This window comes from Antedon mediterranea, chromosome 5, assembly GCF_964355755.1.
Source record: "Antedon mediterranea chromosome 5, ecAntMedi1.1, whole genome shotgun sequence".
NCBI lineage: Eukaryota > Metazoa > Echinodermata > Crinoidea > Comatulida > Antedonidae > Antedon > Antedon mediterranea.
Genome location: NC_092674.1, coordinates 27,990,221 through 28,011,455, shown reverse-complemented (window position 1 = coordinate 28,011,455; position 21,235 = coordinate 27,990,221). Strand labels below are relative to the sequence as shown.

General features: G+C 34.7%; 4 protein-coding genes across 5 annotated transcripts; 2 read left to right on the top strand and 2 right to left on the bottom strand.

Annotated features, from left to right (window-relative positions):
* The first annotated feature begins 656 nt into the window (after positions 1-656).
* Positions 657-3,070, top strand: LOC140049892 (uncharacterized). Its single transcript, XM_072094844.1, has 3 exons — positions 657-1,903; positions 2,183-2,778; positions 3,000-3,070. The coding sequence occupies exons 1-3, from the start codon at positions 657-659 to the stop codon at positions 3,068-3,070; spliced, it is 1,914 nt and encodes a 637-aa protein (XP_071950945.1).
* A 1,200-nt stretch (positions 3,071-4,270) lies between these two features.
* LOC140050225 (dynein axonemal heavy chain 12-like) lies at positions 4,271-7,507 on the top strand. Its single transcript, XM_072095325.1, has 2 exons — positions 4,271-4,509; positions 5,407-7,507. Exon 2 carries the CDS (start codon positions 5,441-5,443, stop codon positions 6,809-6,811), a length of 1,371 nt encoding a protein of 456 aa, XP_071951426.1. The 5' UTR covers positions 4,271-4,509; positions 5,407-5,440; the 3' UTR covers positions 6,812-7,507.
* An 884-nt stretch (positions 7,508-8,391) lies between these two features.
* On the bottom strand, positions 8,392-10,784 carry LOC140049890 (uncharacterized; the record flags this gene model as incomplete). Its single annotated transcript, XM_072094843.1, has 2 exons — positions 8,392-8,492; positions 8,606-10,784. A coding segment is annotated over one exon (759 nt), but the record flags the coding sequence as incomplete, so codon positions are not given.
* LOC140050223 (motile sperm domain-containing protein 2-like) lies at positions 10,419-20,349 on the bottom strand. Of its 2 annotated transcripts, none has more exons than XM_072095324.1 (17): positions 20,205-20,349; positions 19,709-19,763; positions 19,321-19,482; positions 18,790-18,876; positions 17,784-17,941; positions 17,222-17,282; positions 16,887-16,925; positions 15,156-15,280; positions 14,261-14,719; positions 13,486-13,551; positions 12,995-13,056; positions 12,595-12,709; positions 12,416-12,512; positions 11,973-12,102; positions 11,586-11,685; positions 10,769-11,198; positions 10,419-10,462 (listed from the first exon to the last, which is right to left on the bottom strand). In XM_072095324.1, exons 1-16 carry the CDS (start codon positions 20,229-20,231, stop codon positions 10,998-11,000), a joined length of 1,944 nt encoding a protein of 647 aa, XP_071951425.1. In that variant the 5' UTR covers positions 20,232-20,349; the 3' UTR covers positions 10,419-10,462; positions 10,769-10,997. The 2 variants fall into 2 exon arrangements, with proteins under 2 accessions (XP_071951425.1, XP_071951424.1); XM_072095323.1 differs by lacking the exon at positions 10,419-10,462 and adding an exon at positions 10,644-10,714.
* Between the last annotated feature and the right edge of the window lie 886 nt (positions 20,350-21,235).

Sequence of the window (21,235 nt, the reverse complement as noted above, 5' to 3'; positions counted from 1 at the left end):
TTTTAGATTAAACGTATACAGTTAACATAATTGATAAAAATAACAATGATTATTTTTACTAATTTGTTAAAAGGGTCAACGAACAAGTATTGTTTATCATGATATTTTAAGCCCGTAACGTTGTGTGCCGGGATCAATTGTTATCTGAACATTTCGTGAGAGCAACACACTTTCATTTAAACTTTACATTTACAGGTAAAAATAAAAAAATATATATTAAAGTTACCTATATTATTAACTAAATAAAAAACAAACACAAATAATCAATAAAAAACCATATAATTTCATAAATATAAGTTCTCATCCAGTGTTTGCTGGTTGTATATTGGCAAACAATAAAATGTAATAAATGCAAAGAAATAAAAAAAATAATAATAAATTCATGAAAAGCATCTACCATGATATAAAATATATAGTGTAGTAAAAACACAGTATGTCGGGTACATAATAAAATGACATTTATTATTATATCTCAACAGTTCTCGTTGTGAGCGGACGTGTTCATATCGAGCTCCGCTAGGCTACCCATTGTGTGGATACTAGGCCAGTCAACGTAGGCATACTGTAGACTAGTCTACATGATGTGTTCGACCGGGCTACGTGTGCCGCTACTTATTTTGAACTTATTTCTTGGCCTCTATTTTTCAAGTTTTAATATGGGATTTTCATCCAGAAATCAATGGCTAAGGCCAGTCGATGGATACTCTGAGCCGGTAAGCTGCAACATTCCTAGCATCGTTGTATGTAAATGTTGGAATTTGTATCTATGCGGTCAAAGCAGTACGACTACGAGTGTTGTTGCATTCCAACGTAGCAGCAGACCGTCAAGGAAGATCTACAGTGCACCACGTTTGCTCTATTCTAATTCCACTGTTACATTCTGTATTCTTTTAAGTGGCGATGTTGAATCGAATCCAGGTCCAGGTAATACTCAGACATCTTCAGTTAAGGTATACTATCAAAACGTACGTAGCCTGAAGAATAAAATGGACGTATACAACTCAGATCTGAATGCACACCTAATTCAGAGCAATTTGGATATTGTCGCACTTACGGAAACATGGTTAAACTGCAACGTGCTCGATTCTGAACTTTCCGTTTCTAATTACACTTTATTTCGACGCGATAGAGATACTGATAAACGCGGTGGTGGTATCCTGATGCTAGTGAATAACAAATTTACCTGTAACCGAGTGGAACGCCTAGAAAGTGATTCAACGGAGTTCATGTGGATAGAGATTCAGCTAAAGCGGCGTATTAGCCTACTTGTTGGATTATTCTATAGACCACCAAACGCTACACCCGATGTCCTCCGTCGTTTTACTTCGTCTGTGGAAATCGCTATGCTCTACTACAAAAACAGTGAATTCCTCATTCTAGGAGATTTCAACCTGCCCGAAATTAATTGGAGTAGCAACCCTTATTCTGCTCCAGCTCAGTCCATGGGAGAACACTTACTTGATGTATTGCTTTCTAGCTGTGGCCTATTTCAATGCAATACGTACTGTACAAGAATGGATAAAATGCTTGATCTTGTTATTTGTAGTAAAAACATTTCCGACAAAGTCTATACTGCTAACGATATTTTTTTATCTGACCACTCATCTTTGAGAATTGATTTCCGTTTAAATTTTGATGTTAATTGTAGTAATGATAATTTGAATCGTAAAAGTATAATTTACAATTTTAAAGCACTTGATGTCAATAATCTATGTAATACTCTTAACTGTGTTCCATGGAGTGTCTTAATTGATTTTGAAGGTGATTTAAATGAAGCTTTGGATATGTTTTATAATTTGTTAAATGCTGCCGTCAATGACACAGTGCCTAAAATTAGAAAGCGCAGAAAGCTTCCTCCGTGGTTTGACAATGAGTTGAGAAGTGCGCTTCAACTCAAAGAAAAGTATTATAGATATCTGAAAAAAAATAATAATCGGTTAGCCCAAAGTAATTTCAAATTTGCTCGCGCGTCTTTTAAAAAAATGTGCAATAAAAAGTACAAAGATTACTTGGACTCTTTGGCTAAGCAAATTGTCACTAACAGTAAAAGATTCTGGAGCTGGATGAAAACTAAATACAAGTCAAATAATCTTCCTTCTGTCATGAGTCACGATAACATTTCATTCCAGTCTAATTATGATAAAGCTACCACATTTAATTCTTATTTTCATTCTTTTTTCAGTGAGCCTTCTCCGGACGTTCCCCGGGACTATCCAGGTCTTCCTGACTATGCGGTGGATAACTTAAGTTCTCTGTCTGTGAATCAGCATTCTGTGGAAAAGGCACTTAGTAACATTGATATCAATAAAGCTACTGGCATTGATCAGATTAGTAACGTTGTCTTAAAGGGTGCCTCCTCCTCACTCTCTTATCCGCTTTGCAAATTGTTTCAGCTATCTATTAATTCTGGGGTTTTTCCTTCATCTTGGAAACACGCTAATATTGTCCCAATTCACAAGAGTGGTCCCAAAAAACTAATCTGTAACTATCGTCCTATTTCGTTATTGCCTACTATGTCTAAGATTTTTGAGCGCATTGTGCATGATGGTTTGTCATCACATGTTGCTAATGCTTTAAGTCCTAGGCAGCATGGTTTTGTCTCTGGGAGATCATGTCAAACCAACCTCGCACTGCTTCTTGCTACATCATACGATGCAATTAACAGCAAGAAGCAGTGCGATGTGATTTACACTGATTTCTCTAAGGCTTTTGATTCCGTTTCCCATGATTTGCTTATTTTTAAACTTTCAAAATTTGGTTTATCCGGTTCACTGTTAAGTTGGTTTAAAAGCTATTTAACTAATAGACAACAGCGTGTTGTCATTGGGGGAGAGACATCTGATTGGCTCCCTGTGTTATCGGGCGTTCCGCAGGGCTCGATCCTGGGCCCGCTTTTGTTTAATTTATTTATCAACGATCTTCCTTTAAAATTTAATCATTCCGAGTCTCTTTTATTTGCTGACGATCTGAAATTGTTTAAAGTGATTACCACTCCACAGGATGCTTTTTCACTTCAGGAGGATCTGGATGGTCTCGTGGAATGGACGGAGAAGTGGGGGATAAAACTTAATGCTAATAAATGCAAATATTTATCTATAACACTTAAAAAAAGGCCTGTGCTCTTCAATTATAATCTGAGTGGACATGATCTTGAGATGGTTTATGTATGGAAAGATTTAGGTATTTTTATTGATAGTAAATTAAATTTTTGTTCACATATTAATCATGTGTTGTCAAAAGCTAATAGAATGATGGGCTTAATATGGAGAAATTGTAGGTTTATGAACGACGGCAGGGCACTTTTATCTTTATACAAATCTATTATACGTCCTCACCTTGAATATTGTTCCGCAATTTTCAATTCAATTTCTCCATGTCAGGCCCGTCGAATCGACACTGTTCAACGGAAGTTTGTTCGATTCCTGTCTTATAACTGTGTTAATTTTGCCTTTTCCATTGATTCTGTCAGCAATCGTCGAACGATATCTGATATGGTTTTTTTATATAATATTTTAAATTCTAAATATGACTGTTCATTAATTTCACTATTTAGTTTAAATGTTCCTGGTCGTACACGAAATAGACATTTATTGCATATTCCTTTTAGCCGTGTCGACTGTACTAAGAGGGGACTTTTTCATAGACTACCTTATACATTTAATAATCTAAATAGCAATCATATCGATATTTTTAATGATAGACTTGGTTATTTTAAGAGGACGATGATGTGTTCACTTCTTGAACAGCCTGCATAACCTGTTTTAATTGAAATTGTTTATGGCATGCCAATCTATGTTTTATATATATATATATATATTTTATCTGTATTTTATTGTTAACCGTTTTTGATGTTGTATTGTTTTATGTTTCAAACCTGTTAGTGGCGGTATTTATCGCTGTTGGTTTTGATTGAATAAAAAAAAAAAAAAAAAAAAAAAAAAGAGTAATCAAGGGCGCCACCTAGTTGTGAATAAGTTACAGAAGCGTTTCAGGTAATGTGATCCAGTCACGAGTTTTACATAATATAACAATATTTATAGCGAGTTGACGCATATCAATTAATGTACGCACATTCTCAGAATTCGTCTTTAAACACTGTCTACGTAAGAGACATGGTGTATCTATTAAGACGGTTAATCTAAATATAGCACGTCACGCACTACGTCATCATGTTGTAGGCCTACAGTGATTAACTCATCAAGAGATAGCGCGCCAAAAATACCACGGATTCTTGACCTCTGTGTCAAACTTTCCTTAGTTGCATATTTGGCGATGTACATTCTGAATAATAATGTTGCTCACTGCGTAAATGATCAAGTCATGATGACGATGCTCTATAAACGTATTGATAAGTATTAAAGAGAAGACTGAATCAGAAGTTAATGCGAAAATTAATTAAGAATCTTTATGACGTGAAGACATATTACAATTCGAGGATACTTGATGGTGTAACATATGAATATAGCGTTCGCTGTGATTAGGCTGTTTCTTATCGTGTACGCGTAACCGGTAAGTTTCATTTTTTATATAATTATTATAATATTTAACATAGGCCTACTTCTTACGAAATTTGAAGACCGGGACAAAATATATGTTTGTGGCTTCTTTGCTTCTTACTTCCTCCGTGATTTAACAATGTTTGTTGTAGGCCTACCGTCATAAAATATATAAAATACTAATTAATTTTAAGACCACAAAGGTCATGATGATTAGGCCTACAGACAAAAAAGTAATTAATATTAGGAGACAATCAAACGACACCACAAATTAGCGCATGTGCAATACGTACGTTTCAATCGCTCATGACGTTTTTGTGTCTAACAACACAGTACACGTAGTTCAATTGCATAATCAAGACCTATTTTAGTAACGCAATCGTACAATATAAAATACACTATAACTCTATATATAGGCCTAAAGTATAAATATTTATAGGCAAATACAAGACATTATTAGAGTGTTTAATATACCAAATTTAACAGGGCCAAGCTTACTTTGAAAAAACATGAATTTAAAAAGTAAAGAACGTTATGCTGTTGTTGGACTACAAAAAGAACTCGAAGATTTAGAATTATTGGTTCTTTCGGAAGAATTCATGACAGCCAAACCAAAAATAAAGTAGCCTAAATATAAGGATGACCAGTGCTTACGATTGTATAATAAAAATATCAACAAAACAAATATGTAGGTCGACATGACGTAATTACGGGTAATTTACAAAATATTAGTAGGCCTACTGACGTCAAAGTAAATATTTTTTCATTTCGCAAGAAAAATTACACGACACAAATTGATGTATGCATAATAGTGCGTTCAAAAAAATTAAAAGTTACTAACATAATAGTGCGTTCAAAATCATCAATAATACGTGCCAAGATACTAACCATGCAAAATATGTATTTTCAGAAAAAACAATTGGTACTTACTTGCCACTGCAAACATGGAAGCCGCAGCAGATCCTCCGCTGACATCTCAAGGGTTGATAGACGTCATCAATGGCGGGCAACCAGTCAGCAGGTTGCAAGAGCTTTTAAAACAAGGAGCTGATGTCAACCAACCTCAGAGCTCAATGCAGCTGCGGCCAATCCACCATGCTGTGTATAAAAACAAACCGGACTACATGATGTGCTTGATAGAAAACGGCGCGGATATCGAGCTATCAGACAAGTGTGGTTTCAGACCTCTCCACATCGCAGCACGATATGGCAGTCGTGATGCTCTCACCGTTCTTCTGGATCACAGTGCTGACGTCAACGCGCTGGACATGACCAGTTGCCCCGCTTTGCATCTTGCTTTATACAAAGGACATACAGACATTGTTGAACGACTGCTAAAATTTGGCGCTAATCCTAACTACAAACATCGCCACTTTGGGCACGAAATTTTTCAGGTGCGATCGGATTTACCAGACTGTTTCGAAGTTCTGTTGAAATATGGGGCCGATTCCGATGTACGCGACCGAAATGGAATGACGCCTCTACATATCGCTGCACAGACTGGAAATATCTTATTTGTCTTCCTGTTACTACGGTACGGTGCGAATCCAAATGTTATCACAATACCTCCGTCAAGGAATCGTGTGACTCCTCTTCGACTAGCAGTCGTCGGTGAAGAAAAGGGAATTGTTGAGTTGCTTCTGAAACATGGCGCGGATCCGAACTTGAGCGATTCGCAACTGAACACTCCTCTACACAGAGTTGCGGCACAAGGAAACCTTGAGATCGCCAAACTACTTCTAATTCACGGTGCTGACATCAATTCATGTAATCATCGTAAATGTCAACCAATCCACAGAGCATGCTCCATGTGTGACGACACCGACATGCTCCGGTTATTAATCAAATATGGAGCGAATCCAAATGCGCAGACTGAAAGTGGGGAAACACCGATGCAATACGTCTTGCTGAAGTTGCAAAGCTTCTTCAATAACGATTTGGAAGCCATGGATAGCATGTGTGGCGAAAAATTAAGGATTCTTATTAACAACGGAGCCGTCTGGACATTAAGTTTCAGTCGAGATGACCCATTTACCCTCCTACCACTTCTGATTGGTTTACCATACATATCAGAGACAGCGAGTGTTGTGATTGAAGGATCAGATATTGTTTGTCTTTATGACAGCAATGGCAACATTCCAGAGAAGCTGCAAGAGCCTCTAAGATCACACCTGATTACAATGAACGATACTCCCCGGTCTTTGAAACATCTCTCCAGGTTGTTTATTCGCGACTATTTTGGCCGAAATGACTTATCAAAGTTAAGTTCGCTTCCACTACCAAAGCAAATCATTCGCTATCTTATGTACGAATAATGCCTAGTGTGAGACAATACTAAAGGGACAGAAGGAATACACTCGTTAATTTGGAATGAACAGAGTGTCTGTTCATTTGTAAAGGATCACCTTTCCGGTTGCATTCAGCAACAACTGTTGTTTTAGTTTCTTTAAAATGATATTTTCGCAATAATGTTAACATAAAACTATCCTATTAATTTAATGTAAATAGCTTACATTATCAACTTCGACAAAACAATTGTTTCATCATTAATGGACAAAAGTGCAATCAACAAGTTCCTTGCTATAATTGATAGTTTTTTAGTATAGGGGTATTGCGTTCGTTTAAGGGAGTTTAAGGGTGGGGAGTTGGATCGAAAAAATAATTGGTATACGATGTTCATGTACCAGAACCTCGATCCCCGCATATTATTGTTTTCAGAAACCAGACTTTGCGAGGGCCGAGGTTCTTTGGAGTCACTGGCTACAAAATTACAGTAGACTGTTGTGTCGACATGTGTGTTTGTTTACGTTGAGAAAAAAGTGTACTTTTCGTATTGTATGGGGTGCACGATGTTATATATTATGCTATTATAGGAGTTTTTTTAAACAGAAATGTTAAGCTTTTGATTTTGGAATTATTTCCAGCTTCTTGTGTGTGAACAATAAAACTTCAAACTCGTTTTGCTATGAAATCTTGTTTAATTCACATTTTGAAATACAAACATCATGAAATTTAAAAAAAAACACTATTGGTTGTCTGCTGCAGCATCTGGAATAGTTCTGTTGTTTCGCCGTCGATGCTTGCGTGCCCATCGCCAGATCCGTCGAAGCCACGGCACACGAATTCGCCAACGGCGGCGGCGAGGTTGGGCAGTAGTACTTTCCTGTAGATTAATGCCTACTGTTGCGTTATCACCATCGATGGCTGGTGTCGTGAACTCGTCACAATGTGCCATTACATCTCCTTGGTGTTGATTACTGCCTACTGTTGCGTTATCACCATCAATGGCTGGTGTCGTGGTCTGGTCATCATGTGCTATTACATCTCCTTGGTGTTGGTTCGTTGCTCCATCACCAGCACTATGATCCATTACTCTATTCCTCTCTTCGCTCCCAACTAACTGTCGTCTAGTCAGTAACGCCTGTGATTCCTCATTTTGGCGGGAATGTCCTACTTCTTGAACATCGTCTAAACTATTAGCACGATTAAATTTACGTTGCCTGATTTTAACTATGTATTCGCATAGCTTCGCAAATTCTTCCTCCGCTTCGAGTTTCATTTCAATCCTCATTTCTTCTTTTAGAAAATATCTCTTTCTAAAACCGTCATCTGGAAAAATCTGTAAATTCTTCGCATTTTCATCACGTTTTCTTGATTTCAAACTCATTTCGTATGCGTGTGCACACTTCTGACGTCTGTTTTCATAATATTGTATTTTTTCATCTGTCGTTCCTCCGGGGAAAGCACTAGCCGGTGGTTCTTGTATATTTTTAACTCGTCGATCGGCTAAGTCGACGTAATCGGACATCAGATCAGTAAACCGTTGAATCTCAGAACGGGCACTTGCTAGCAAGTTTCTGATTGTTCCAACATCACAATCATTTGTTGAATTTACTGGGACTTGTTTAGGTCTTCTAAACGATGGCGGTAATTCGAGAGAGCGCTCTCGGTTGTTCGGTTCATGTCTACGACGGGTCCCGGACTTGTGCACAGGACCTTAATAACCAAAGAAATGTAAATGAATTGTTGTAAGGCCTAAATAAATATTTAATAATCAATGCAATTACAGTATTATATAATAAAAATACTACATAAGTAAATTATCTTACCATTTGTCATATCCATTTTTTAATTTTCTCTTAGATTTCTAGTTAATAATAGCAGATGTGGTCAGTATAAAACGAACTTCTTCGTTTCAGCTGTTCAATTGAATGTTTATTATTGCCGTTTCCATAGTACAATTTGACCCGCATTCACTAGTAAAACGCGCGCGTACCAACACAAATCGGAAACGATGTGCGCGCGTGCCACAGTGCGTTGTCCGATTCGGAAATGGTTCAATACGCAGAAATCTGGCGGCGGCGGAGAGAGCAGTTTCTAATAATACGAACATTCGTGAATATAGATAGACAAAAGTATTATTTTTACAAACAACTGTAAAAATGTAATAGGTCTGTAATACGGTGTATAATTAATAATCCATGATTTATTACTTTTATATGAGATTAAGTAATAATAATGTAATTATCGGTGCAATCGATAACAAAACATATTAAACTGAGTTTACATCATAACTTAACTATTCCGGAGTCATGTGATAGAAAAGGTCCAATAGGCTAAATGTATATTATTCTAAACCAACTTTTGTAATCAAATAAATAATAAGATCTTTAAAGCGCTAAACTAAATTATAAATTGCATAAAGGTTAAAGGTAAATGTTCAGCTTTAGTTCATAAGCAGAAAATAGCGTATCTTTGGCAAATTAACGCATGTAGATAAAAATATTTATTAAAAGTGTAGATATGAATGCTGTGTAGTTTAGTCCATGTACTCTATCAAACTGAACATTCAAATAATTTGTTTAATGCACTACAAAATGGATTCAATTGATAGAATAGTACAAAAATCGGTGAGACTGAAAACCAAACCGATATCACATCGTATATACAACAAAATATTAATATTTAGTAATATATAGTAAAACAAAACAATAATTAAAACCTAAGCTGAAATAGTCTTATAAAATTGCACTAAAAATACGTTTCGCATAAATTACTATATGAATCGTGAACAATTGGAGGATGAATACATTTTTACATATTAATAATATTTAAAAATAAACATATTGTGTATATAAAATGTAACATTCTAACAGTTTTATGTTGGGTATTTTTGTATGGTTAGGTCCAATACAAATACGAAACCTTCTGAAAATATTTTCCCGAGCACTTTTGCACTCAAGAGTGTAAAATTGAGTTTTTAAAAGCTTGCATATGTAATAACATTAAAGCGTTATCGAATATAAAATAGTTACAAATCTGATTCATTGATCAAAAATAGTTAAACGCGATGGTTAAGTACAAAATTCAAGCAAAAAATGTTGACGGTTACCGGATTCGAACACAGACAGTCCGGACTTGACAAGAAGACCTTAATATTATTTACATTTTGAAAGACAAGCTTTTTACTTTGAGGTTAAATATCAAACACATCCACACAATGATGATACACTAAAGGACATCACAAATTTAATTAAGATTATCGTGGTGACCTGGTGAAGTGTGGTGACCTTGTGATGTGTGGTGACCTTGTGATGTGTGGTGACCTGGTGAAGTATGGTGACCTTGTGATGTGTGGTGACCTGGTGATGTGTGGTGACCTGGTGATGTGTGGTGACCTGGTGATGTGTGGTGACCTTGTGATGTGTGGTGACCTTTTGAAATGTGGTGACCTGGTAATGTGTGGTGACCTGGTGATGTGTGGTGACCTGGTGATGTGTGGTGACCTTGTGATGTGTGGTGACCTTTTGAAGTGTGGTGACCTGGTAATGTGTGGTGACCTGGTGATGTGTGGTGACCTAGTGATGTGTGGTGACCTGGTGATTTGTGGTGACCTGGTGAAGTGTGGTGACCTGGTAATGTGTGGTGACCTGGTGATGTGTGGTGACCTAGTGATGTGTGGTGACCTGGTGATTTGTGGTGACCTGGTGATGTGTGGTGACCTGGTGAAGTGTGGTGACCTGGTGAAGTGTGGTGACCTGGTGATGTGTGGTGACCTGGTGATGTGTGGTGACCTGGTGATTTGTGGTGACCTGGTGATTTGTGGTGACCTGGTGATTTGTGGTGACCTGGTGATTTGTGGTGACCTGGTGATGTGTGGTGACCTGGTGATGTGTGGTGACCTGGTGATGTGTGGTGACCTGGTGATGTGTGGTGACCTGGTGAAGTATGGTGACCTTGTGATGTGTGGTGACCTGGTAATGTGTGGTGACCTAGTGATGTGTACCTCAGGGTTTAGCCTCTACGACACAGCCCCTACAGCATTTCTTATCGCATCAGACTGTAGGAACAAAAACTCTATCATGTCCAGATTCAATATCCTTACAAACAACACTTCACATATACAGTACATAAAAATTGAAAATAGTTTATGTAAAGAAAATATTAGTAATACAAACGGTTATACGTACATATATATGATATTAAAGCTATTTATTATAGTTAGGAATTACTATTAGTGTCAGTGTATACTTGGTGTTGACTTGGACAGGAATGTGAGACAGCCTCCGAGCTGTTTCCTGGTACAGTCAGTATAAAGTACATCATCAGTAATGATATCAGTATTAACAGAATTAAGATTCTGTTGAATTTCTGTTGCAGTGCACTATGCTGTTCTGTTGTAAGCTCAGTCAGTGTGGTTATCTATCAAAATGAATAGTACATTCAAATTATCTTTATTTATCCTTCCGAAAATTTATTGCATTTTTACCCACTGTTATACATTTATTTATAAAGCTTGGTTCCCACTATAGACACACTGCAAGCACGTAGATGCAAGCGCGTAGATGCAGCGCAAGCGAATTGACCAATGACAAGCGGCTGTTAAATAATATATTGCTTGTAATAAGTCAAATCACTTACGTTGTGTTAAGTCCTTGCGTTGCGTCTCTATGTATAACAGTAGGTAAAAATGTATAGAACAAGAGAAAACAGACAAACTTGTTAAACATCAAATGAAACCTGAAATACCATGCATGTTCCTCACCCAATACAGACACATTTTAAATCCTATAATTCACATAAGGTTACCTTTTCGTTGAGTTGCAGTATTCGTTTGTTAAGAGCTATACTGGGATCCTGTGGTATCTTTTCTTTCTCTTCCTCTGCCGGCACATATGCACATGTTAACCTTTAAAAAAAAATGTGGATAAAACACACAACATTTTAAATACACACGGAAAAAATTGTTAGTGAAATAATAATAATAATTTATAAAGACCACATATCCACTAGAAGTGCTCAAGGCGCTACCAAAGTTGACAGTGATCATAGGTTATCACAGTCAATAATTACATCTATATACATATAAATTTTTAGTGCACATTACAAATGTTTTTGCTCCACCGATTTCTTTCCCCTACACTCTTTCTTTCACCATTAAAGAACTGGTTAATACATTCTTTTTCTTTCACTCACCTGTGCTCCATGATCTTTTCTTTCGATACTTTCTTCCAGAATTCTGTCATTTCCGCAGGAACTCTGATCACTTCATGTAGCTCAGTTGACATCACGAGAAACTTGTCATTTGAAATTGCTTCCTTGTGAACTTGTGACGAGAAATTATAAATATTAAGCTCTGTCTACACTATCAAACTAGTGTGATGTGCCTAAATATGGTAGTGGTATGCTTAAATATGGTAGTGGTATGCCTAAATATGGTAGTGGTATGCCTAAATATGGTAGTGGTATGCTTAAATATGGTAGTGATACAGTATGAAATAATCATTTTTTTGTCACATAATATAGACAGAGCTTTAGTATTACACAAAAAATACATCATAATACTGGTCTGTCTGTCTGTTGGTCATAAAATTCTTTTAACTAAACATATCTGTAAGTAGACACAATTCTTAACTTACTTGTACTAATATACACATTTATGTTGACACTAGCATTTGGTTTGATAGGGCCAGCACTTGGTTTTACTTTGTACCTGTCCGGGCTGGTTGTTTTCACCTATCAAATATCAAAATATGAACGTAAATACCATAAAATTGTTGTTTTTAAATTGAAGATAGGATTTGATATCAAATGTTACCTTAAATGCTACTGTGTGATCTCTTGTATTTTGTAATGATATTCTTGCACACAGCTCCAGAGATGGCTCTTCGTTTTTTGATAGGTTCAAGGAAAATTCAAGTTGTTCTCCAGGCCTGAATATACACAAAAAATAGGAACAAAATTATTCATTCATTTGCATTATTTCGGATAGTATATAAAACATTCAAAACAAAAAGAGAACAAATTTAACCAGGATTTAATTAAATTTGAGTTGTTGGTCGGCAAGATGTTTGATTTACGATCATTTTCTTTTTACAGTAGTATGCTAGGAAATTACACTGCCAGCATTTTTCAAAATACTGGTATACTGAATATTACTACCAGTATGGCTTTAATATAAGAATCTTAAAAAACATAGAAAAATAAAATAAACTTACGAGATTGTTATGAGGGGTCCGACGTGTGCATCCTTTGATTTTAAACGCCGGAGTAACCGTAACTGAAATGAGAAAAAAATAATGAGTCATAATAATAATAATAATTGTCTTTTGTATAGCGCTTAACCAAAATAAATTTTCTCTAAAGCACTACGACCACAAGGTTCGAAACAAGGTGGCAATTACGTCATTTCATATACAGCTATGCGAAAGATGGGTTTTCAGCAATGGTTTGAAAATGTCAATAGAATTGGTATTCTTGATTGATGGTGGAAGAGTATTCCATAAGGATGGAGCTGTGCAAGAGAATGACCGGTCAGCAAAAGTGTGTCTGCGTGTTCTGGGTTAGAATAGTCAAAGCAAATATACAGTATGGATGAATGACAAAGATTTCATCAATTAATATACAGTAGAGTATAGTAGCATCAAAAGCTATCAATAATGTACAGTACAGCACACAGCAAACACAACAGAATTGATTAAAAACGTACCCCTTTGTTTTGTTCATTAAGCTTTTTTCGCGTAACTTCCTCCGTTTCACTCTCGGCAAATTGAACCTAAAATGCAGAAATAAGTTAATAATAAATCAATAATTGCTTCATATCATTATTCAAAAATCTGATATAATGCATTTATTAGTTGATGCATAGTTTGCATCAATAGACTGTATGAATAATATATACAATTGAAAAACTATTTAATATACCATAATAAATTCTTTTTTTTTATCATTTTTCTAAGAACGATTTCAAATTAAAATGCAGACAGAAGATGAAAATACAAATATAAATAACTAAATTTAAAAGCGTGCGACAAACAGAAATTAAAAACCGACCTTTGAGTTATACGAGTTGGAATATGCAAGCTACAAGAAAAGTTTAAATAAAGAAAATTACAAAAACAAACATGCTGCCATTAGTACTATATATAAAAAGATAAATTAATTAAAAATTAGTGAGTGTAACTACAGTACACATTCTTAAGAGGACAACTTTGGGATACAACAAAATGACCCCTTAGGAGGGGTGTCCCTAGAATAGGGGTTGGCCACATCCAGTGTTCATTTCACAAGAAAGTGACAAAGTAGTGTCCCAAAAAGGTACTCTATTGTAGAAATAGAAATAATTAGAAAAGATAAAATTACCGGTAATTAATTTAAGAAAGAAGTAGAAGAAATATTAGTAAAAAAAAAACATGCTATTAAATAACATTCATATAAAATGAACTTTAAATATAAATAATTACTTAAATGCTTTTTAAACACACCTTTTTTGGTCTCTCCTGAATAATTCCATTTTTGGGTCTTGCTTGCTTCACTCTCCGTGTTAATAGGTCACTTTCTAACGGTGTAGCAACTTGAAAATTATCATCAACAATACTGTTAGCGTTAGTTAATCTACTACTAGAACTGTCCCCAGTGGCTGTTGACTGCTTATTCTGCATACGATTGGCTGTTGAAGACTGTATCTCACAATTGTCTTTTCTAACACTGGCATCTCCAGTTGGGGATTCTAGATTTGATTTTTTAATGTTAGTTGATTGTTTTTTATGAGAAGGCGAGTTGTTAGAATTCATCCCATTGGTTGATGTTCCTGCAGGATGTTGTCCATTAGTTAATGTATCATCTTTTCTATCAGTTAACTCTTGTAAATCTTCTGTGTATAATATTGACTGGAATTCATCAAATTCTTTACTTCTTGGTTTGTACTCCCATTTAAAGGTGTCCTTAAAAAGAAACACAAAACATTTTAATTTCAATAGCAGTTTTTAAATAAATAAATTCTTTTATTAATAAACTTAAACATTAAACTTATAAATTAGACATTAAATTAAATAACTATATCGCTCTTCAAATCAGATTTATTTATCAATAATACAAAACAAATTTAAACAATTTTTATCAATAAATTCATCTATAATTAATTAAATGAATGTATTATTCATTCAATTTGATCAGTAATCAAATGTAATACTGTATTCAATCAAATTTATAAATTCAATCAATCATTAAATTAATCATAAACCAGAAAGAAAATCATTCCAGCGGCAAAATAATTCCCATTACTATTTACTCAATTGAAAAAATATCACTACATAATGTCATCAGAAATTAATACAGTATTAATATTATTATTAAATGGATTAGCTACAGTCAACTTACTGTTCCTCCCATGTGAGCTGGAAGAGTGGAAGCCTCAATGTATGTTTTAATATCTCCCTTTCGAATAAACTTGATATGACTCTTGGCTTCTTCTGACAGAAGCTTTTCAACTATCTTCCATATTGCTGCAAGGAGACAAAAGTAAAACTATTTATTTGGTTGCATTCAACAATCATACTTTTCCCCAAAGATAGGAAGAAATTTTAAAAGTGAAAACATTTCCTCTGGTTTCAATAAGGAAGTATTTCACTTAAGTGGTATTCAGTAGACAGGAGAATTTTTCCCTTAGTCCAAGTGTGATTGGTAAATAGCCCGAGTGGGATTGGTAAATATGTGTCAACAGTGGCAGCATTCACCAAACACACCTTTCCTTTAAATAGAAAGTAAGTATTTCACTTTTTTTCACTGGTATTCACTAGATAAGAAAATTGTTTCCTTAGCCCAAGTGTGATTGATAAATACGGCAACACATTAACAGTATACACCACTAACATTTAAGTGGTTTTTTCTAAGTATTTAAATATTTGTCTATTAAAAACTACTACTGTCCGTGGGTGAGTGACAAATAACCAGTTTCTGATCTAAATGATCTACATTTTGATTTGATTTCCGTATATCTTTGGGTATAATCCCACTTAGGGTATAATCCCACTTAGGGTATAATCCCACTTAGGGTATAATCCCACTTAGGGTATAATCCCACTTAGGGTATAATCCCACTTAGGGTATAATCCCACTTAGGGTATAATCCCACTTAGGGTATAATCCCACTTAGGGTATAATCCCACTTAGGGTATAATCCCACTTAGGGTATAATCCCACTTAGGGTATAATCCCACTTAGGGTATAATCCCACTTAGGGTATAATCCCACTTAGGGTATAATCCCACTTAGGGTATAATCCCACTTAGGGTATAATCCCACTTAGGGTATAATCTTACTTAGGGTATAATCCCACTTAGGGTATAATCCCACTTAGGGTATAATCCCACTTATGGTATAATCCCACTTATGGTATAATCCCACTTAGGGTATAATCCCACTTAGGGTATAATCCCACTTATGGTATAATCCCACTTAGGGTATAATCCCACTTAGGGTATAATCCCACTTAGGGTATAATCCCACTTAGGGTATAACCCACTTAGGGTATAATCCCACTTAGGGTATAATCCCACTTAGGGTATAATCCCACTTATGGTATAATCCCACTTAGGGTATAATCCCACTTATGGTATAATCCCACTTAGGGTATAATCCCACTTAGGGTATAATCCCACTTAGGGTATAACCCACTTAGGGTATAATCCCACTTAGGGTATAATCCCACTTAGGGTATAATCCCACTTAGGGTATAATCCCACTTAGGGTATAATCCCACTTAGGGTATAATCCCACTTAGGGTATAATCCCACTTAGGGTATAATCCCACTTAGGGTATAATCCCACTTAGGGTATAACCCACCTCCTACTTTATGTCTGATTTCACAAACAGGCATATCCCCAGGTATAGTTACTTTTGGACTTTTGGTCTTTTAGGCCTCTCTCTAGTCAGTTAGAAATGCTATACTAATCATATTTGTTCCTGCACGAGGGTATTCCCATGTATAGTCCCACCCCTCGTAATGATGGGCGGGGGGGGGGGGGGGTGGTGGAACATATCATAGGACATACAGTATTATTAATTGTTTTTCTTTATCAGCACAATCAGGAAAATATTATTTAACTTACCATTTAGTATCCATGCCATTTCATAGATAAACAACATGTCTATAAAAACAGAAACAATGAATTATTCTTATTGTTCAATTTTGTTGACAAGGTTATTACACCAATAATATTAATTTACATAATTGACTAGAATCCAAACTGGAAGGAGGAAGCGATGATACAGCGTTTTTAATTACATTTCCAATGATACATTGTATCCAAATGTAATAAGGAAAGACATTGTTTCAGTATCTAGTTTCTTTCACTTTCATAATAAGGTTGCATATTTGTTATTTTTTTTAAACTTTTTGAAAATAAAGAATGGAAATGGAAAAAAGTAAATAATAAAAACTTACCAACTAGAAAAGGAAAATATTCCTCAAAACAACGAATCTTAAACTTCACAACTTCCAGATCCTATAAAAAAAATATAATTTATGGTAAATTCTCCTAAAACAAAACACCCAAACTTGCCCCAAATGTTTTCTTAAGCTCTGTCTACACTATCAAATGGGATGTGCCCAAATATGGTGGTGATGTGACGTCATCATGTCCATATATGGGCACATCATGTTTACAGAGCTTTGGTCTGGTACCAGAATGCAATGAAATGTTGGAATTTAAATGAATTGGAGTTATGTATTTGCTGTTGGTTTGAAAATTTAAAAACACTACTTTCTAGAAATGCAATAACATTCTGTACTGTATATGATGATGTCATATCACTACCATATTTGGGCACATCACATTTTTTTGTTATAAGATTTGTTAGTGTAAACAGAGTTTAAGGTTGTTTAAATGTAGAAGTTTATAAGCCAGTCACCACAATAACAACAAATATTTACAGGTAAACAAAATATATTTACTGCAGTAAAATAATTTTGACAAGCTCCCTTTCATTTTAGTATGCATACTCACCATATTAGAGACACCCGCTCCTGACATATCCTCTAACACTGTTATCTTTTCCGATGGATATTCTCGCTGTAGTTTCTCTAACCAGTACACCAAGTACCGTTTAGCTTTCTCTGTCTGGCCTGGGATTTTCTTATTATGCAATTTTACATCAAACCACACTAAAAAAAAAGGTTTGAGAATATTCATTCATTCATTTCACATTTATTCAATTAATGAAAACTTAAACAATGTAAACAATATAAACAAATAATGATTTCATTAATTTGGATCAGACTTAGAGGCCAAGGCCTGTCTCAGAAAGACCCAACAAAACACAAATACAAAATAAAAATGTGTACAAATTAGGTAAAATTGGCATAATAATAATAGTATATTTATGAATGATAATTTTCCAAATAATTAAACTTAATTTGATGTCTGAATATTTTTGCATTTTCACATTTTTTTAGATTCTCTTTTAAGTTATTCCATAATTTAGGTCCATGAACTGTAATAAAAAATTGGCTTTTGCTAAGTCTTACAAAAGGAACATAAAGTAAATTTGAGTTCTTAAGATAATAACTATGGACAGTCTTTGGTTTTTTTAATAATGATATTATAGAGAATGGAAGTTGACCTTTAACATATTGGAACATAAAAACATAAAAGTAAGTATTTGTTGTCTATGTAAATCTATTACTTTTGATGTTCTGGTTGTTTTTCGTACAACCTTAAATTATTTCATTTTGGAATCACATTGTCTATCGAAAACATTAAATTTTATCAGTGTTTGTTATTATTAAGCTCTGCCTACGCTATCAAACTAGTCTGACAAAAAAAAGTGTGCCCAAATATGGTAGTGATATGCCCAACTATGGTAGTGATATGACATTGTCATGTCCTTATATGGGCACATCACATTTTGTAGTTACATAAAGTTTGATAGTGTAGACAGAGCTTTATAATAAATAATAATATGATAAAAGATATCAGTGATTTTGTATTTTTGTATACAACACACACTTACATATAGTTCGTCCTTCTTTGTCTTTACCATGTGGGTAGGCGGCTCCCTTCTCATGTGCTTCAGCGGAAAAACTTTCCTCTGTGATATCTGTATAAGAACAACAAATAAATGTGTATTTTTTTAAATACAGTTGACTTTACAAAACCAGTCTTATCTTGAGGTCCAAAAGTTCCCATATTCTTTTTCAGCATTAAAAAAAGTTTTGAGAATATCACCATTTCTTGAAAAAACAGACATACTCGGCCAGAATTGGGAGAATTTACTTTTTCGTAAATTATGAAAATTGACAAAATTACCTTTTTCTGTAAATGCCTCAATATGAACAAGAGTTTAAATTTAATATACTGGTACTTTGTTATTATCAATCTGTTGACAACAGAAAGTGGAAATATTTTGCACAATTACATCAGGCATGACCAATATTCAGAAATCAATTGTCTTCTTTAAAGTGAAACTCTTTCTAAAAACAACATGTTTCTAAATTTATTATCCCAAAAAAACAAATATTGTTTGCATAAATAAATCAATTACCATTTACTCCAAATTCTTTTCGCCAGCGAAAAGAATTTGTGATCTTCTGCAGGGCTGTATCGATCTTGCTTTTTCCCACGAGGAAGAAATTATACACCCACCAATCATCGTAGCCCAAACGTTCCAAATCCCGCTCGTCAAACTCGCTAGCAAATGTTGTGTCTGAAAATAATAAAGGAAGATTCTTTAATTATTAAGGCATAATTTTAAAATAATTGATCATGAAACATATAGTATACTGGGACTGTTTCTGGAAGGTAGAATTAAATAAAACTTACAGTTAAAACAGGTGAAAAAAAATACTGTATTTTAAAAGGTCATCATAAAAAAATAATATGCATTGGAAATAGTTATGATAAAACAATTACAATTCAATTGAAGAACTTACCTTCACAAGCCAGGAAAAACCGTGACCTTAACTCCTCGACTGCTCCAAGTTGTGACTTAAAAAAAAACACATTTTATTTTTTAAAATTTTTATTTTAAATTGATGTTTTTTCAATTTAATAAGACAATAAAAAAAAAAACAATAAACAAAGGCCAGCATCAAATCAACTGGCAATAAAAATATGGATGCATTTTATGCATACAATATTATGTATAAGGATAATTTAAATAATAGAGTATACTGTACATAACTATTTCTATGCCTAGATCATACAGGCCTAGGCCAGAATATAATAAATCAGGCAAGCAAACGCATCGATTCCAGAACTAGCATCTATCTACTACTAGGCCTACTAGAGAGAGAGAGAGGGCAGGTAAGCCTAGCCTAATCAAGCAGGCTAAATAGCGGTGTGGGACAAGAAAGGATGCGAGTTTGGCTAAAATTACATCCCTGTAACGTAGTAAAACAATAGTAATACATTTTAACGAATAATTACCTCTGTTAATTCATTTTCCGACCCCATTTTATGCTTTTTTAATTGACATTGATGGTACACAAAAACCACCTGACGCACGATAACAAAATCCAAAACTTACTGAATGCTGCCACCAATAGTTTTCACAATCATCTCTCATAATAATGCTAGGTTTCCAAAACATTATGTCCCAAAGGCTTTCCAATATAAACAAATATATTCATTAATTTCATTTTCAGTTCAGTCAGAACTAAAGACCAGTGTAATCTGCTAATTTAGTACAGTACTATATTTGTTATTAAAAAAACAAGAACACTAGAAATTCCATTTTTATTGCATAAAACTTTTTTTTTACTTTCCATAGTTTCTATTGCAAAAATAATACCAGTTAGTAAGTACCATAAAGTCTTATTGAAATTTAAAAGAAAAGACTTGATGTGCCGACAGATATCATCGTGACGAACTTATTGTAAATAGATAGTTTGGCATACAGTAGAACCCCTATTTAGGGGGCGGAATTAAGGGGGTGCCCAGCCGGCCGTGACCCCTCTAAATTTCACAAATTGTAATGCAAAAGATAGGACATCAAATTAAGTTGAGCATTTCATTCCACTACTTTTAGGCCCTGGGTCCCCCTATTTTAAAATCCTGGATCAACCACTGCACAACTCCAGGGGAACTTTCTCATGAAACGAATGAATGGAATTCTTCAATATTCGTTTTAGCACTAAAACCAACCCCTATTCAAGGAACACATTGTTTGGTCCTGAAGGTGTCCCCTTAATGGGGTTTTACTGTATTAGCAGATAATACAAGCAACATACAATGACATTTTTTTCTTATTTTGCTAAGTTACACATAATTGCTTTGTAAAAAGAGTATCGAATCAAACATCTTAAAACATACAAAAATTGACACCATTAAAAATAACGGCAGTCTGATACCCAAATAAATAAATCGAAACATAAACACATATTGCTGGCATCTACAGCTGTAAACATACCCTTAAAAAATAAAATTCTTTATTTAACTTAAAACTTTATTATTTAAAA

Bases quoted from the DNA above. Each gene is read 5' to 3' on its own strand.
- LOC140049892 (XM_072094844.1), top strand. From the start codon at position 657: ATGGGATTTTCATCCAGAAATCAATGGCTAAGGCCAGTCGATGGATAC. The intron at 1,904-2,182 runs GTATTATAGATA...TTCTTTTTTCAG, and splicing joins GCGCTTCAACTCAAAGAAAA to TGAGCCTTCTCCGGACGTTC. The intron at 2,779-2,999 runs GTTGGTTTAAAA...ACCACTCCACAG, and splicing joins TTTATCCGGTTCACTGTTAA to GATGCTTTTTCACTTCAGGA.
- LOC140050225 (XM_072095325.1), top strand. From the start codon at position 5,441: ATGGAAGCCGCAGCAGATCCTCCGCTGACATCTCAAGGGTTGATAGAC.
- LOC140050223 (XM_072095324.1), bottom strand. From the start codon at position 20,231: ATGGGGTCGGAAAATGAATTAACAGAG. The intron at 18,877-19,320 runs GTAATTGATTTA...GTTCTTATACAG, and splicing joins AAAAGAATTTGGAGTAAATG to ATATCACAGAGGAAAGTTTT. The intron at 12,513-12,594 runs GTAACATTTGAT...GATATTTGATAG, and splicing joins ATCACACAGTAGCATTTAAG to GTGAAAACAACCAGCCCGGA.